General features: G+C 51.1%; 2 protein-coding genes across 3 annotated transcripts; both read left to right on the top strand.

Annotated features, from left to right (window-relative positions):
• Positions 1-1,977: 1,977 nt before the first annotated feature.
• ACP5 (acid phosphatase 5, tartrate resistant) lies at positions 1,978-4,498 on the top strand. Its single transcript, XM_016207827.2, has 5 exons — positions 1,978-2,170; positions 2,410-2,670; positions 2,868-2,995; positions 3,118-3,463; positions 3,856-4,498. The coding sequence occupies exons 2-5, from the start codon at positions 2,410-2,412 to the stop codon at positions 4,105-4,107; spliced, it is 987 nt and encodes a 328-aa protein (XP_016063313.2). The 5' UTR covers positions 1,978-2,170; the 3' UTR covers positions 4,108-4,498.
• A 4,865-nt stretch (positions 4,499-9,363) lies between these two features.
• Positions 9,364-14,841, top strand: ELOF1 (elongation factor 1). Of its 2 annotated transcripts, none has more exons than XM_016207872.2 (4): positions 9,364-9,410; positions 13,526-13,659; positions 13,785-13,855; positions 14,165-14,841. In XM_016207872.2, exons 2-4 carry the CDS (start codon positions 13,544-13,546, stop codon positions 14,227-14,229), a joined length of 252 nt encoding a protein of 83 aa, XP_016063358.1. In that variant the 5' UTR covers positions 9,364-9,410; positions 13,526-13,543; the 3' UTR covers positions 14,230-14,841. The 2 variants fall into 2 exon arrangements, with proteins under 2 accessions (XP_016063358.1, XP_016063357.1); XM_016207871.2 differs by lacking the exon at positions 9,364-9,410 and adding an exon at positions 9,495-9,601.
• The last annotated feature ends 1,422 nt before the right edge of the window (positions 14,842-16,263 follow it).

Here is a 16,263-nt window from a genome sequence, read left to right as displayed (position 1 = left end):
AGTTGTGTTACAATTCACAAAACTCCAGGCTTTATTTGGGTGTCACCATTTTTTGCACCAATGTCCCCTTTCTGCCCTAGGATCCCACATTTCATGTGTCCTCATGTCTGCTGGGTCACATCCAGTCTGTGAGACTGCCTCAAACTTTTTTCTTTTTCATGCCTGGGACATTTTTGCAGAGCAATGATCAGGTCTGCTGTAGAATATCCCTCAATTTGGGTGTATCTGATATTGTTCTCATCATTAGCCAGTGTTTACCGGTTGCTGGAAGAAATCCACAAAGGTGAGGTGCCCTTCTCACTACATTATATCAGGGCCACGTGGTACCAGGTCGACTTACCACTAGGATGTTAGCCAGGACCATCTGGTTAAGGTGGTGTCTGCCAGGTGTCTCCACTGTAAAGTTCCCATCTTTTTTTTTTTGGTCCATACTTTATTCATTGGATGAGAGTCAATAACTCTTTTGAGCCCTGTCCACACTCAAAAGGAGGCTGGAAGAACTGAGTTCCAGCTCCTGGAGGAGCCTTTCAACTTACATGATTTGGAATTCTTTCTAAGGAAGATCTGACTCATTTCCCCTCACACCCATTTTAAAGACCAGGAGACTGAGGTTGAAGACTGCCTCACTGGAGGGTAGCCCAGCCCAGGGTGAGGCCCTATCCAGCGCTGGACCGACGCTGTGGGGCCCCAAGTGTGAAGGCAGGTGGCGACTCTGGGCCTGCGTCGGGGAAGGGGAGGAAATCGGGCGCCCCAAGCCGCCGTCGGGGGCCCCAATCGCCGCGGATGGGCTGCCTGCGGGAGGCGGGGCTGCGCCGGGTGGCGGAGCAGGATTCCGGGGCGTGGCCAGCCGGGCCAGGTTGGGAGCGCGGGCCCCAGAGGTCACCTGGCCTGGCCCCCCGGCCCGCGGGCAGGGTGGCCGGGCTCAGCCACCTGAGAGCTGGGCCGCCCCGGACTGCGAGCGCCTCGCTCTCCTGCAGCTCGGCTCCCCCGGCGCCTGGCGTCGACCTTGACCCCGAGGCCCAGCCAACCACAGGTGAGACCGGCCCTGCTGGTGTAGACGTGCTGGCCGATTCCCGTGGGAGGGGTCTCCCCCTCTCCTCTTGACCCAGTTGCTGTTCTCCTAGGCCGAGGCGAGGGGCAGCCAGCCCGAGCTGGGTGACCCAGGCGTTGAAGGAGGGGCCCCTTGGCGCCCTGGCCAGGGGCGGTAGGAACCAGCGGGAGTGTGCGGGGGACTGATGAGGCCGGAAGAGGGAGGCAGGGAGGTGCGGGGCAGGTCAGGCGGGCCACCGTGCAGGGGCCCCAGTGCCCAGGCGCCTGTCCTCAGAGCCTGGGGTCACTTGGACAGCCTACCAGCAGTTGAGGGTGTGAGAGTTAAAAGTCCGTGGTCACATGCCAGTGCCATCAGCTGCCTCCCGCCTGGGTTCCTCCGCAGGAATGGGGGTGGGGAGGAGAGGAAGGTGTGGGCAGAACTTCCTGGAAAAGGGAGACCCAGCTCTTTGCCGGAGGGGTATGACCCTGGGACACATACTCATATGTAGTCAAACACAACACACACACCATACACACAACTCACTTTAGAGACACACAGTTCGACCCAGGCACAAAACAGGGATGCCCAAGTAGTCATCCCACACAGTTTCAGTTGAGAATTCAGGTGCACATCACAGACACATGGGCCTTGCGGGCTCAGGGTGCACGTCTACAGGGACATAGGACTCCCAGGCACACAGCAGACTTGTGACCCAGGCAGGCACACTTGGCTGCACAGAGAAAGCAGCTCAGACACACCCAGACACAGGCAAACACGTCCTCGGAGAACATGGACTCACGAGATATGTCTGGCTGGGGCATCCGCAGCACGCAGATAACAGCACCTGGCACCAGTGGCTCACAATACAAGGTCTTTTGGGAGGAGGCTGTGACAGTAAGCAGGGCTGCACTTGTGTGCCAGACACCCCCACCCCAATCCACTGTTCATAGCTGAGGAACTCCAAGGCTCACATGACCCAAGGGGAGGGCTTCTGGAACAGTCCCCGGAGAAACTGTATCATCCTCACTAATGATCCACTTCCGCCCCAGAGAATAAAGGCTCAGTGACCCTTGCCAGCCCGGCCTTGTAACTCACCTGCCCCTTGGAGCGCCCAGCTGACTGGCTTGTGCCTCCACCAGGGTGAGTGCTGGGTCTGGGATGAGGGAGGGCAAAATGGGCCTGCATGGCCACCCTTCCTGGACCCTGGCTGGACCCCACCCACCCGCTTACCCTCCCAGCCACCTTTACCCTGAAGTCCTGGGAACTAGGGCACCCCCAGGGGTTTCCCGCTGGGCCAGAACAGGGCAAATGGGTATCTCAAGAGCCTACTGCCCAAGCCTCAGCCCCAGGTCCCCAGACACTTGTCTCTCCCCTCCCAGATGGACACAAGGACAGTGCTACTCGTCCTGCAAGCCTTGCTGGTGCTCCCCCTGGCTGATGGCACTGCTCCCACCCTGCGTTTTGTGGCTGTGGGTGACTGGGGAGGGGTCCCCAATGCCCCATTTTACACAGCCCGGGAAACAGCCAATGCCAAGGAGATTGCCAGGACTGCGAAGATCCTAGGCACAGACTTCATCCTGTCACTGGGGGACAATTTTTACTTTACTGGCGTGCAGGATGCCAACGACAAGAGATTCCAGGTGTGTGCCACTAGAGTGGGGGTCGGGGACATGTGGAGAAACCACTCAACCTTTTGACTCTGAAGAAGGCAGAGGAAAGCCAACACCTGTGGGGACCTAGAGCTCTTAGTGTCTCTTGTCCCCAGCTCCTGATGTGGTGGAAGCATTAGGGTGGCTGCTTGACCCTGGGGTGGGGATGCCCTTTCTGTCTGCTGCAGGAGACCTTCGAGGATGTGTTCTCTGCCCCCTCCCTCCGCAACGTGCCCTGGTATGTGCTGGCTGGCAACCATGACCATCTGGGCAACCTTTCAGCACAAATCGCCTACTCCAAGATCTCCAAGCGCTGGTGAGCCTGCTCCCCACCCATCCCCCAAGCCTCACATGGACAGAGGGGCCCACTGGACTGAGCTGACCGTGGGGCTTCTCCAGCCAACATGTGTGTGCACACCATCTCTGTCCCCTCCACAGGAATTTCCCCAGCCCTTACTTCCGCCTGCACTTCAAGATCCCACGGTCCAATGTGACTGTGGCCATCTTCATGCTAGATACAGTGACATTGTGTGGCAACTCGGATGACTTCCTCAGCCAGCAGCCACAGAGGCCCCGTGACCCAAATTTGGCCCGTACACAGCTGTCCTGGCTCAAGAAACAGCTGGCAGCGGCCAAAGAGGACTACTTGCTGGTGGCTGGCCACTACCCAGTGTGGTCCATTGCTGAGCATGGGCCCACCCACTGTCTGGTCCGTCAACTGCAGCCACTACTGACCACATACAAGGTCACTGCCTACCTGAGTGGCCATGACCACAACCTGCAGGTGAGGAGCCTGTAGGTGGGGTGGGGTGGGGAGGCAGGTAAGGGGTCACTACCCCACTTGATGTGCCCCATGGCACATTGGGATCCTCCTGCTGTTTGGGGATCTCCCAAATGTCACTCTCCCTGAAACTATGCTCTTTAACCAGGAAAACAACCCAAAGTTCCCTAAAAGCCATCGTAATAGCTACCAGTTGGCAATAGCTTACTCAGTGCAGACTTGTGAAGTAGGATCAATAGACTCCTACAAGTGGGGAAACTGAGGCCCAAGGGGGGTTTATGTTCCTTTCCCAAAGTGACTCGAGACCCTGGACTCAAGACAGGTAGGCACAAAGCCTGTGGTCAGCCTCACTGAGGGGCTGGGGGCTCCACTGACCCTGAGTCCTCCATCCACAGTACCTTGAGGATGAGAATGGCATCGGCTACATACTGAGTGGGGCTGGGAACTTCATGGACCCCTCGAAGAGGCACTTTCGCAAGGTTCCCAGCGGCTACCTGCGCTTCCACTATGGGGTTGAGAACTCACTGGGTGGCTTCGCCTACATAGAGATCAGTCCCAAAGAGATGAGCATCACTTACATCGAGGCCTCGGGCAAATCCCTCTTCAAGACCAAACTGCCAAGGCGTGCCAGGCCTGAGCGTTTGTGAGGGGCTTGAGGCCGAGGGCCTTCCCTGCCAGTGGGGTGGTGGGCCCCACTGGGATCCCCGCCCCTTGCCAGGACTTCTCCGGGGCCTGTGGTCCTGTTGAGTGGGAAGGAGAGCCACACATGCATTTGAACCTGACATCTTCTGTCACTGCCAAATATTCAATAAAAGAATAGATGCGCCCTGGCTGGTGTGGCTCAGTTGGTTGAGTGGTGTCCTGTGCACCAAAAGGTCACCAATTCGATTCCTGGTCAGGACACATGCCCTGGTTGCGGGTCCCTGGTGGGAGCTGTGCAGGAGGCTGCCGATCCATGTTTCTCTCTCACATTGATGTTTCTCTCTCTCTAAAAATATCAATTAAAACCTTTTTTTAATAAAAACATTTTAAAAAATAGATGCAAGACTGCAAGTGTATCACAAGTGTCCCTTTCCTCACCTCTCTGGCAAATTGCATCATCTGGGTACTAGAGTGTCTGGCTCCCCACTTGCTGGCCTGCATCTCCATCTCTTAACCCCATCTGTAACCAGCTAGCCCCATACATGGATATGATTTTAAGGAAAGACCAAAAGGGAGCTCTATTCCCTTCCTCCTCTTCTCCCACAGGCATGCATCTCTTAAACTCGAAGGGACCCCACAAGTCTTGCAACCAGGGGAGCAATGGGCAGCAGCAGGTTGTCCCAGGCTTACCCCTGAATCTGTCCCCAAAGCCCCCTTTTCTCTGACTTCCCAGTGAGCCAAAGCAGTGCCTAAGCTCTCCTGTTGCTTCTTCTATCCTAAGCCCTTCCTTGTTTCACTGTCCTGAGTGTGCTTTTGTTTCCGCCAATAAATTCTAGCTTGCTTTGCTGCACACACACAAAAAAAGACCAAACAGAAAAAGGAAGGGGTAGAGCAGACAAGCCTTCCTCTCCCAGCCCACCTCCCTAGGGACAACCACCACCATTTTCTTTCCTTCTGCAGTTGATGCCTCCTCAGAAAAACATCCCTTCTTTACACAAAACAATATCCACACAGTTCTGCACCTGTTCTTTCTAGTTAACCACAAGTCTTCTTTCTACTAAACCACAACTCAACTGTTCATAACAGAATACTCATTTTGTTCATTTCAACATGACATTGCTAATAAGATAACATGGCTCTAAAATCTAAAGTTTACAGCCAAGTGAAATCTCACCCACCTCCCTGTCTTTCCCTGCCCCTCTCCTAGAAAGAAAGAACTTTTTATAAATGCTTTGTTTTTTTCTAGTATGTCTTTATGCAAATAAAAGCAAATGTAAATTTTTTTTCTCTCCTCTCTGATCCGCACCTGGCTTTTTGGTGTGTTTTTTTCTTCAAACCAACTTTATTTAGGTATAATTGGTACATTTAAAACGTACAGTTCCATAAGTTTTGACAAAGACACACAATTAAGATACAGGTTTAAGCATGTCCCACACCTCCAAAGGTGCTTTCTGCACTTTCCTGTTTCTGCCTGTTATACCTGGAGATCTGCCTATCTGCTCTCAGTGGCTTCTGGCTCTTTCTGAGGCTACAGAGGCCCCACTGTGTGTCTGACCCACTGCCTATCCAACCATCTCATAAGGGTTGCCGGGATTGCTTTCAATTGCTATCCTCAAAGCTGCAATAAATGACCCTGTCCCTGTTTCCTGCATGGGCAGATATGTTTGTAGGATCAACAAGACACATTCCAAAAAGCAGGACTGCCATTCTTTTGTTCTTATTAGCCATGGAGCTTCCATCTATGTCACCAACTCCTTGCTGGGGCCTGTTGAAATCTTCTCCAATCTTTTCCTTTTACCAACACAGCTAAAGAACTGTAGGCATTCCTGGACCCACATTTTTGTACATCTGTGCAAGTATATATGTAGAAAAACTTCCAGAAGTGAAATTATTTCAAGGCCTGTTTCTTTTTTCTGTTATTTTTTAAGAAGATTTTTTAAAAAAAATTAATTTGTTGCCCCGCCGGGAGTGGCTCAGCAGTTGAGCGTCAACCTAGGATCCAGTCAATCAGGGTTCGACTCCCGGTCAGGGTACATGCCCGGGCGTGCAGAAAGCAGCCGATCAATGACTCTCTCATCATTGATGTTTCTATCTCTCTCTCCCTCTCCTTTCCTCTCTCTGAAATCAATAAAGATATATTTTTTTAAAAAATTATTTGTTGATTGATTTTAGAGAGGGAGAAGAAGGGAGGAAGAGAGAGAAACATTGATTTGTTGTTCCACTTATTTAGGCATTCATTGGTTGCTTCTTGTATGTGCCCTGACCCGAGATTGAACCTGCAACCTAGGCATATCGAGACAACGCTCTAACCAACTGAGCTACCTGACCAGGGCTCAGGACCTGTTTCTTATGATGAATGCTGAAAGCAGAATGTGCACCCTGAGCTGAAAGCTGCAGAGAAGCCCAGTTCCTCTCTGGGGAGAGTTGAGTAACACCCACCCATAGACAGCCTGAGTCATCCAGCACCAGGCGAGTCACAGAAACCTCTCCCTTATTCTGACCTCAACTGCTGCTTCAGCTGCTATAGGGCAGGGACTGCCAGCCCAGCTGAGCAAAATTAAAGAGCCTGGACAAAATGTAACAGGTTACTGCTGGAGAAAGGAACTTGGTGAAGGGGCACCTTTCATTCGCTACTTTAGAGATGTCCATAGTATCAAATTTGTTACAAGATACACGTGTACTGCTAAAATTAAGTAAAGTTCTTACCCAAAGACCAGCCCTAAGTACCTTCCAATTGATGTCAAGGCAGCTCACAGCCACCCTGCCTCTTCCCACTGACTCAGAGGCTCTGGGCAGGAAGGGGTCTGAGTCAGAGATCAGCCCAATATCCCCATTCGAAGGGCCTAAAGTGTGGAATTAGCCCAATGTCCCTGTTCACAGGGCCCAGAGGTTGGAAAGGAGAAGTGACACATCAAAGCTGACACAGGGAATGTGTGGCAGGGATGGGGTTGGTCCCCTCCTCCACAACAACCAAGTACTTCTACCAAGCACCAAGGATCAAGTCCTGTGTCAGATAGCTGGAGGCACAGGAGCACCAAAAAGAATAAGGCAGGGTATCCCCGACAGTGTGGCTCAGTGGTTGAGCATCGACCCATGAACCTAGAGGTCACGGTTCGATTCCCTGTCAAGGCACATGCCTGGATTTCAGGCTCGATTTCCAGTAGGGGGCATGCAGGAAGCAATCGATGATTTTCTCTCATTGTTGATGTTTCTACCTCTCTTTCCCTCTCCCTTCCTCTCTCTGAAATCAATAAAAACGTATATTTTTTAAAAAGATGGAATTGCTATTCACGTAATTACTTTTTTTAAAAAAAGAATAAGGCAGGGCAGACATTTGATCTCAGAGACTTTCTGTTGGGCTCAGGGAACAACGCCAACCCGCACACAGTCACTGTTAGAAAAATGCCTTCTAAACTGCAAGGAATATGATAAGAGAGTTCCCTAAGGCCAGTCGCAGGGTCTTCTCACTCTTCCCAAGCAACCACATCTGATTCCATCATCGCGGACATTGTCATGTCCCCACTGCTCACTCTTCACGCCGACCGCTGGAACGGGCACCAGCACCCTCAAGCAGCAAGCAGGTGAGAGTCTGGCCATACCCACCTCCTCACCAGCTGCCAAGAATCATGAGTACAAAGGTAAGAGGCCTGCCTTCTCACACAGCCAAACGCACTGTCATCAAAACAGAACGACATTGACTCCAGGAAAACATCCAGAGGAAATCCAGAAAGAAACTCCAAAACACACAAGAATGTGATGTAGGTTGAAGGTGGTATTGCAATTTTACAGATTTGCCTTGTTGATTTGCCCAGAAGATAAAGCCTGAATCCTACTTCCAACCATATACAAGAATAAATTCCAGAGGGATCACCTATTTCAATGTAAAAATAAAACAAAGTAGAAGATGAAAATGAGTATCCCCACAAAGATCTGAATGAGATGGTTCACGGTAGTTCTACTCATCATTGTCCCCAAACTGGAAACAACCCAAATGTCCATCAATACTTGAAGGGATAAACAAGCTGGTATATCCTCATAATGGGATACAATTCAACAACAGAAAGGAACAAACTGCTGATAGATACAACATAGACTAGAAGGTAGTAAGCTGAATAAAAGAACCCAAACTCAAAAGGTTACATATTGTATTATTCTGTTTATGTAACTTTCTGAAAAATACAAAGCTATAGGAATTAAAAACAGATCAGTTGGTGCCAGGGGGTAGGGGCAACGAAGGAATTGACTGCAAAGAAACCGGAGGAAACTTCTTGGGGTGATGGAAACGTTCACTATCTTGATTGTGGCAATAGTTTCACAGATATATGCACATGTCAAGACATAAAATTTCATACATTAAATACATGCGGTTTATTGTCTATAAAGTATATCTCAATAAAGCTGTGAAGGAAGGGAAGGAGAGAGGGAAGAACTAATCTTCAGCAAATAGAAGATTGCCCATAAACCATGGCAGAGTTGCACTATGAATTGTGTAGCTACTAAAAACAAGAGTTATCTGTATGTGTATTGACCATTAAGTGGAACTATCCAGTTGCAAGGCAACGTTCATTGTATGATCCCTTGCTGTGTGTCCAGGTTTGTAACCAGCACTGAGAAGGGGGTCTTGGAAAGGCACTTCCAAGGGTAACACTGCCCCCTAGTGGAAATCTTGGAGATAGGTCTACTTAACAAACATCACAAGTTACTTTCCTGAACCCTCTAATGACACAGTTCTTATCAAAGTCACCAGTGATCAAACGCTGAATTGTTTTAAGACCCGAAGGTTCTTGTTAAAGTTTGAGAAAAGCGTCTTACAAGTTTCCCCCTAACCGTGACTGAGCAATACCAGTATTTGCAATTCCTTAGCACCGGGATGTTTTAATATGCCCCACGTTGGGGAGGCCTGGGTGGGCTGCGAGGGGCTGGGGCTTGAATCGGGAAAGGCAAGTGAGACATCCCCAGGAAGATACTGCGACCGAAAACAAGGATGCCTGTGCAGCTCAGGGATGGCTCGGCCCAAGGCCCCCGAAGAGAGGGAACGGCCACCCCTATGAGCTGACCAGAAGTAGTATCCTCGGGAGCGGCTAATCAAATGCGCACAAGCCCACGCGCAGGCGCACTGAGAAACTCCCCGGGATGAGAGTACGCATGCGCACAAACGTTGGCGAGGCGGGCCCTGCTTTCTAGGCTATCCCGGCAGTGGGTGGGCGGGACATGAGGGGGAGGATAGGGGGTTCCACTTCCGCTGGGAACCGGAAGTCACTGTCTCCCGGGTGAACAAGGCTGACTCCACGAGGGAAAGCTAGTGCAGGTGACGGTTCGCGCGGGAGGGCGTTGGCGCCGGGCGAGGCTGGGTGCTCTTCGACTCAGGGCCGCTCTCGGAGGAGGTGCCGAGGGTGCCCTGCTTGGAGGGTGGCCCGTCAGGGAGCTGGACTCCCCCGGGTCCCCGCCGGCTAAGCGCGGCTGCTCGGAGGCCTGGCTTCTACAGCCGCCGAAGCCTTGGTGAGCCTGGGGGGACCGCACGGCAGGATCGGGAGCCGATCCCTCTTCCATCCCTCTTTTGGCGCTTTTGGACTTATGTCGTCGTCACCGAAGGACAGGCCGAGACACCTGGGGCTTTATGGGCAGGCCATCCCCCTTCTGGAGTGGGGTATTGTAGTTATCGGGTAAAATGAGATTTGGGGACCCATCTGTAGCTTCTGATTCAGGAGACTCATTTATTCATTCAACTATATGGCTATTGAACGCTTAATACATACCAGGCACTACGCGTGCTAGGGCTTCAGCAGAGGGCAAATCATTCCCCGACGCCCCCAGAACTGATATTCCAGTGGGGCTAGATCTGGGGTGAGGTTCAAAAATCAGCCCTTTTTGAGGATCACCAGGTTATTGTGTTGCAGATGGTACCCAGGGCTGGGCTTTGGAGTAAAACTGCCCTGGCAGGTGAGAGCATGGGCTACAGAATTGACTACACCTTCCTAAAGCCTGCAAGGTCTTGTGGGGCCTGGCTGCTGCTTACCTCTTCTGTTGCATCTCATGCACATCTCTCCATTGTTCACTGAGCTTCAGTTGTACCAGTCTTCTTTCTCTTTCTCGAGAAAAGCTTCTGCCTTGAAGCCTTTGCAGTTGCTGCTGTTCCCTCTGCCTGGACTACCTTGCATGGTGCCTTCTTGTCATTCAGGTCTCATCTTAAATGACTTACCCAGAGGGTCCTTCCCACTCTACCCTTATCTGAAGTGCCCCATTCTGGAAGTGTTCACCTTGCCCAGGTATTAACCTCATAGGACTTAACAGTATTTGGAATGAATTCACATATTAGTTAACTTGTTAAGGGTCTCTCTTCATCCACTGCAAAATAACTTTCACAAGAGCAGATACCTTGCCTGCCTTGATTGCAGCATTGCTGTGGTTTAGTGTAGGGACTGGCATTGGTTTATTCATTTGCTCAGTAAATATTTGTTGAGTGCCAGTTCTGTGCCATGAACAGTTCTTGGCTCTGAGGATACAAAGAAAAGACAAAAGTCCCTGCCCTCGTGGAATTTACATTTGGAGATGCAGGGATACCGATGAGGAGGCTGTTGTGATAATCCAGGCCAGAGATGACCGGAACTCCATACTCAGACCAAGACACTGCCCCTTTAGGTGGTGAGAAGTGGTCAGATTCTGAATGTGCTTTAGAGGAGCAGCAGGATCAGATAAGAGCTGTGTGTGAGAGAGAGAAGAATCCAGGATGAGTCCAAGGTTTTTGGAAAGATGGATTTGCTATCTGCTGAGATGGGGAAGACTTCTGAGAGCAGGTTGATGTGTCAGGAGATCGGTTTTGGACAGGTTACACTGAAACGTTTATTAGCATCAGGTAGTCATGTGACCAAGACAGGTAGACAGGTGAGTCTGTGGTTCAAAGGAGGCATCAAGGCAAGAGAGGTAGGTGGCATCGTTGTAGAGGAGGCATTTGAAGCCCTGAGGCTGGGTGAGATCTCCACGGAGGTGAGTGTAGACAGATAGGGGAGAGGCCCAAAGATTGAGCTTGTGGACTCATGTCAGAGAAGTGTGGAGGGAGGGGATCAGCAGCAGCAGAGAGTAAAAGGAACTGTCAGTGAGTCAGGGACGTGAGAGTGCAGGGTTCTGAGAGCCCCATGCCAAGGGCAGGAAGAGAACCAGTATGTCTAGTGCCCTGAGGAGTGGGGATGGTCCCTTCGGATGGGCAGCATGGGGCAGGTGATGGAGAGAGAATGAGAGTGAACACACATGGTAAATACAGAGTTGTACTAGAAAAGCCTGCAGAGAAGGAGGTGTTTTTGTGTGCATGTCTTTTTTTAATGATCTAGTAGAGACAGAAAATGTGACATTGGGATCTAGGGCACAAATTGTTTTTGTGGGGACCACAGACATTCTTCCAAGAAGGCCAAATGGGTGGTCCTGGGGGCTTATGGATGTTCTCGGCCAACTGCTTCTGTTTACTCTGACTTGGAAGCACCCTCAGTTAAGAATAGGGATGTTGCCACAGCATAGGTGAACCTAGAGGGTAATATGCTAAGTGAAATAAGTCAGACAAAGACAAATGCCATATGACTTCACTTATATGTGGAATATAAAGAACAATATAAACAAACAACAGAGAAACAGACTCATAAATGCAGAGAACAGACTGATGGTTGCCAGAGGGGAGGGGCTTTGGAGGTCTGGGTGGAAAAAGGTGAAGGGGTTGAGGAATATAGACTGGTAGTTACAAAGGAGTTATAGAGATATAACTAGCCTAGGAAATATAGCCAATAATGTTGTAATAACTATTTATGGTGCCAGTTGGGTACTGGAAATATCAGGGGAACACTTTGTAAAGTATATGATTGTCTAACCACTATGGTGCACATCTGAAACTAATACAAAATAATATTGAATGTAAACTGTAATGAAAACGTTTTTAAAACTTTAAAAAAACGAATGAGGATGTTATGTAGAAAGTGATTGGTAAATATGAATGAAACTCTGGGAGTCTTTCTTCTGGCAGACTGCTGACCTCCCCCATCATGGAAGAATGATACTAGAACCAGCAGTGGAGAGAGAGGGGACAGAGTGTGGCGGGGGGAAGCTCCTTGGAAGGTCCAGTAATGGTGAATGCAGAGCCCTGAGCCCAGCACCTGGCATAGAGAAGCGCTCAGTGGTCTCTGTCTTCAAGACATACGTTCCAATGGCACATGACTCCATCATTTTTAACAATGCTCTGTTCTTCTTTTGTGTTAGACATCAGAGAGTGATGCCACCTTTTCCCCTACCCACCAACTCTTGCCCACCACAACCTTGGAAGTTGTTCTGGACTCTTCCTTCTCTCGCCACACTCATTCCACTGATTTGTCTTCCCAGCTGCTGTCTCTCCACCACAAACAACCCTTTCCCAGTTCTCACTTCCATCTTTATCCAGACTTTAAACAAAAAATATTTTATTGATTTCAGAGAGAGAGGGAGAAAGAGAGACAGAAACATCAATGATGAGAAAGTCATTGTTCAGCTGCCCCCCGCACACACCTCACTGGGGATCAAGCCCGCAACCCGGGCATGTGCCCCAACCAGGAATGGAACTGTGATCTACCAGATCCTAGGTCAGTGCCCTCAACCACTGAGCCACTCCCGTCGGGCATCTTCATCCAGACTTTTGACCCATACTCAATCCCTTAAAAACACAAAGTGAGGTTGTTTCTCTCCCATGGCCATCAGGATCCAGCTAAACATTTGAAACCATCCCGCCTGCTCCCTCTTCAGCCTGCCCCCTCCAACTGCATGGTCCCCAACCACTAGCCCAGCACTCAGATACCTGCCCCTCAGCCTTGTACGTGGCGTTTCTCTGCTTGAAACACTTCTCTGTCCAGTAACCCCTTCTTTGGATAGGCTGCCCAAGGAGGCTCTGTCAAATCCCTTGAGTGTCATTCCTCCTGGGTGGTCCTTGCATGTCCCTTGACAAGAAGACCAGCTGCTCCTAAAATCACAGGCTCCTGAGCACTTAGGCTCTGCCCAGCTCTGCGCAACTGGCCTGTCATCCTCATCAGGAACAGTGGCTTCCTGTGTAGGTGCCAGTGATGAATGGACCATACATTATACAAGCACTTACGATTTGTCATGGCAGCCCCTCTGAAGTAGCAACCTGATCTCTATTTTATAAATAAGGAAACTGAGGCATAGAGAGATTAAGTAACCTACTTGAGATCATGTAATAAGTGGGGGGGGGGGTGTCAGAGTTAGAATCCAGAATCTGCTCTCACCCACTCTACCCTGAGTGCACTGGGATTGTCTGCTGTCCCCAGAGGGTGCCATTGTGCAAGTCCTCCCTTCACCATGGGCCAGCTGGACCGTCTTCTCAACCTGCTTCCCAGAACATCTGGAGGGCCTCCTGGGTCCCATGAGTCACTGACTTCTGGCCCCTTCCACCCACAGGTTCATCCTCCTGCAGACATGGGACGCAGAAAATCAAAACGAAAGCCGCCCCCAAAGAAGAAGATGACAGGCACCCTAGAGACCCAGTTTACCTGCCCCTTCTGCAACCATGAGAAATCTTGTGACGTGAAAATGTGAGTAGGGGATGGAGGCCACAAAATCTGCCTCATGGAGCCTCCCCCTCCCTCAGTTGGGAATTAGCTCTCCTTTAGATACAGACCTCTTTGCTTACCAGTCCCTCCATCTCCTCCCATTCCAGGGACCGTGCCCGTAATACCGGAGTCATCTCTTGTACTGTGTGCCTAGAGGAATTCCAGACACCCATCACGTGTATCCTTGAGAAACTAGGCTTTTTCCAGGGGGTGGGGGTGGGTAGTCAGGACTGCCCTGCCCAGGGTGGACTGCTTGAGGGCACCTGGCCAAAGGCAGGACAGTAGAATGCAGCCCTTGTACCTCTGGCCCTGCTGTGTACCCTGTGCGGGGCTATGGCCACCCAGAGGAATGGGTGCTACCTGCTTGCTTAGGTGGGGAGACTGTGCAAGGCAGGGGTCTGGCTGACATCAGTGTGAGCAGCCGAAGTGTGTATGGGAAGGGGAAGGTGTCCAATACCCTCAGTTGCCCTTGACTTCAGCGGCTCAGATCTGTCAGAACCAGTGGATGTGTATAGCGATTGGATAGATGCCTGTGAGGCAGCCAATCAGTAGCAAAGCGGAGGACCCACCCCCTTGGCAGCCCCGCTGCCATGGACCTGCCCACTGGGTACCAATCCAGAGACATTCCTGAGGTCCAGGGTGTGGGTCCAGGGCCCTCAGAGCCCCCTGTGTGTATGTGTGGAGTGGATGTGGTTGTGAATGTGTGGCTGCAAGTGTGGCCACAGGGGTGTGCTCATGGGTGGGGTGGAAGGAGTTGAGGGGTTGCTGGTCTCCACGTGCCCGAACTGCATCCCTTGGCTCCAAAAGCCTTTGACTTGCTCCCTCTTTCAGCCCCTGAGCCCCCTGGCTCTGGGGCACTAGCTTTTCTAGGAGCCAGTGTCCTGGCATCCTGGATGAGGGCAAGCCCTGCAGAGACAGCCTTAGGACCCTCCAGCCTCCTCACCCACTCCCCAGCACCTTGCCCATTTGAACTGAACTGCCTGCTCTCTGCCTTTTAAGGACTATGGCCTGGGATTCAAAACCACAAGCCCCTCAGCTGGGCCCTGGCAGGGTGGACCCAGTTCATTTTTAATTGCTTTTATAGAGGAAGGACGGCTGGGTCAGGGACAACTGTTGGTCACAGCCCTTAAATAAAGCAGCTGATGCAAGCTCCTGGCTCTCTGATTTCTGGGTTCTGGTCAGTTCCTGAGGCTCAGTGAGGGGGGAGAGGGAGACCTGGCAGGCCATTGGAAGTGGAGGTTGGCCAGTCCTTCAAACTGTCCAATATTTATCCACTAGACAGGCATTCAGGGTTTCACCAGGGCATTGCTGAGCGCAAGGGACACCGATGACCCCACAGACATGTGGGCAAGCATTTAGTTCCAATGAGAAAGAGGGCCAACAGAGGCTGGGGTAGGGTGGAGCAGGGTGGTCAGGGAAGACTTCCTGGCCTGAAGGAGGCAATGCTCAAGGGCCACCCTGTGCTGGTGGCTGCTCTCAGGCTTGCCTATCTTACCCCCTTTTCCCAACAGTCACCCTGTGAGGCAGGTGCCCCAGCCTTGCAGATGAGGAAACAGACCAGAGATGGGAGGTCACCAACCCAAGGTCCCACAGCCAGAAGGCAGCACAGCTGGTCCTTAAACCCAGGACACCTGGCTTCACCACCGAGGGTACAGTCTGAGAGAACAGTTCTTGGTTTTGTGGGGGCTGAGGAGCTCTGGAAAAGAATAAGGTTCTACAAATGGACCCTCGTCCAAGGCTGGTGAGGAGTCTCGAAGGCTGGAGGTGGTGCCAGATGCAGGGGTATGTTACAATATTTATTAATCTTTGTCCCTATTCCTGGCACAGAGCTGCTAAAACCCTTGGAGTTTCCACAGCAGTCACCCAGGATGGGGCTGGTCACCAGAAAGATCAAGTGATTACTGAGTAGGAACTCCCTGCCATATCCACTCTCTAGGAAGGGAAAGGGGGAGACTACAGATTAAGCTCTCTAAAAACTTCAACAGCCCTAGCTAGTTTTGCTCAGTGGTTAGAGCATCTGCCTGCAGACTAAGGGGTCCCAGGTTCAATTCTGGTTGCAGGCTTGATCCCTGGCCCCAGTGAAGATGCCTGTGGGAGACAACCAGTTGATGTGTCTCTCATGTTAATGTTTCTCCCTCTCCCTCTCCCTCTCTCTCTCCCTCTCCCTCTCCCTCTCCCTCTCCCTCTCCCTCTCCCTCTCCCTCTCCCTCTCCCTCTCCCTCCCCCTCCCCCTCCCCCTCCCCCTCCCCCTCCCTCTCCCTCTCCCTCTGAAAAGGCAGTGGAACAATATCCTCAGGTGAGGATATAATTAACTAATTAAAAACTTCAACAATGCCCAGCTGGTGTGGCTCAGTGGTTGAGGGTTGACCCATGAACCCGAGGTAGTGGTTCAATTCCTGGTCAGGGCATATGCCCAGGTTGTGGGCTCAATCCCCAGTAGGGGGTGTGCAGGAGGCAACCGATCAATGACTCTCATCCTTGATGTTTCTATCTCTCCCTCTCCCTTCCTCTCTCTGAAATCAATAAAAACATATTTAAAAATTTAAAAATAATAAAAATAAAGACTTCAACAAGATCTGATGAACA

This window comes from Miniopterus natalensis, chromosome 4 (genome assembly GCF_054644295.1).
Source record: "Miniopterus natalensis isolate mMinNat1 chromosome 4, mMinNat1.hap1, whole genome shotgun sequence".
Lineage (NCBI taxonomy): Eukaryota > Metazoa > Chordata > Mammalia > Chiroptera > Miniopteridae > Miniopterus > Miniopterus natalensis.
This window is presented reverse-complemented; position numbering and strand designations above follow the sequence as displayed.

What these genes read in the sequence shown, in the direction of transcription:
- ACP5 (XM_016207827.2), top strand. Translation starts at nt 2,410, where the DNA reads ATGGACACAAGGACAGTGCTACTCGTCCTGCAAGCCTTGCTGGTGCTC. An exon ending in TCCAAGATCTCCAAGCGCTG is followed by an intron (nt 2,996 to 3,117) that starts GTGAGCCTGCTC and finishes TCCCCTCCACAG; the next exon opens with GAATTTCCCCAGCCCTTACT. An exon ending in GCCATGACCACAACCTGCAG is followed by an intron (nt 3,464 to 3,855) that starts GTGAGGAGCCTG and finishes CTCCATCCACAG; the next exon opens with TACCTTGAGGATGAGAATGG.
- ELOF1 (XM_016207872.2), top strand. Translation starts at nt 13,544, where the DNA reads ATGGGACGCAGAAAATCAAAACGAAAGCCGCCCCCAAAGAAGAAGATG. An exon ending in AAATCTTGTGACGTGAAAAT is followed by an intron (nt 13,660 to 13,784) that starts GTGAGTAGGGGA and finishes CTCCCATTCCAG; the next exon opens with GGACCGTGCCCGTAATACCG. An exon ending in ATTCCAGACACCCATCACGT is followed by an intron (nt 13,856 to 14,164) that starts GTATCCTTGAGA and finishes TCAGCGGCTCAG; the next exon opens with ATCTGTCAGAACCAGTGGAT.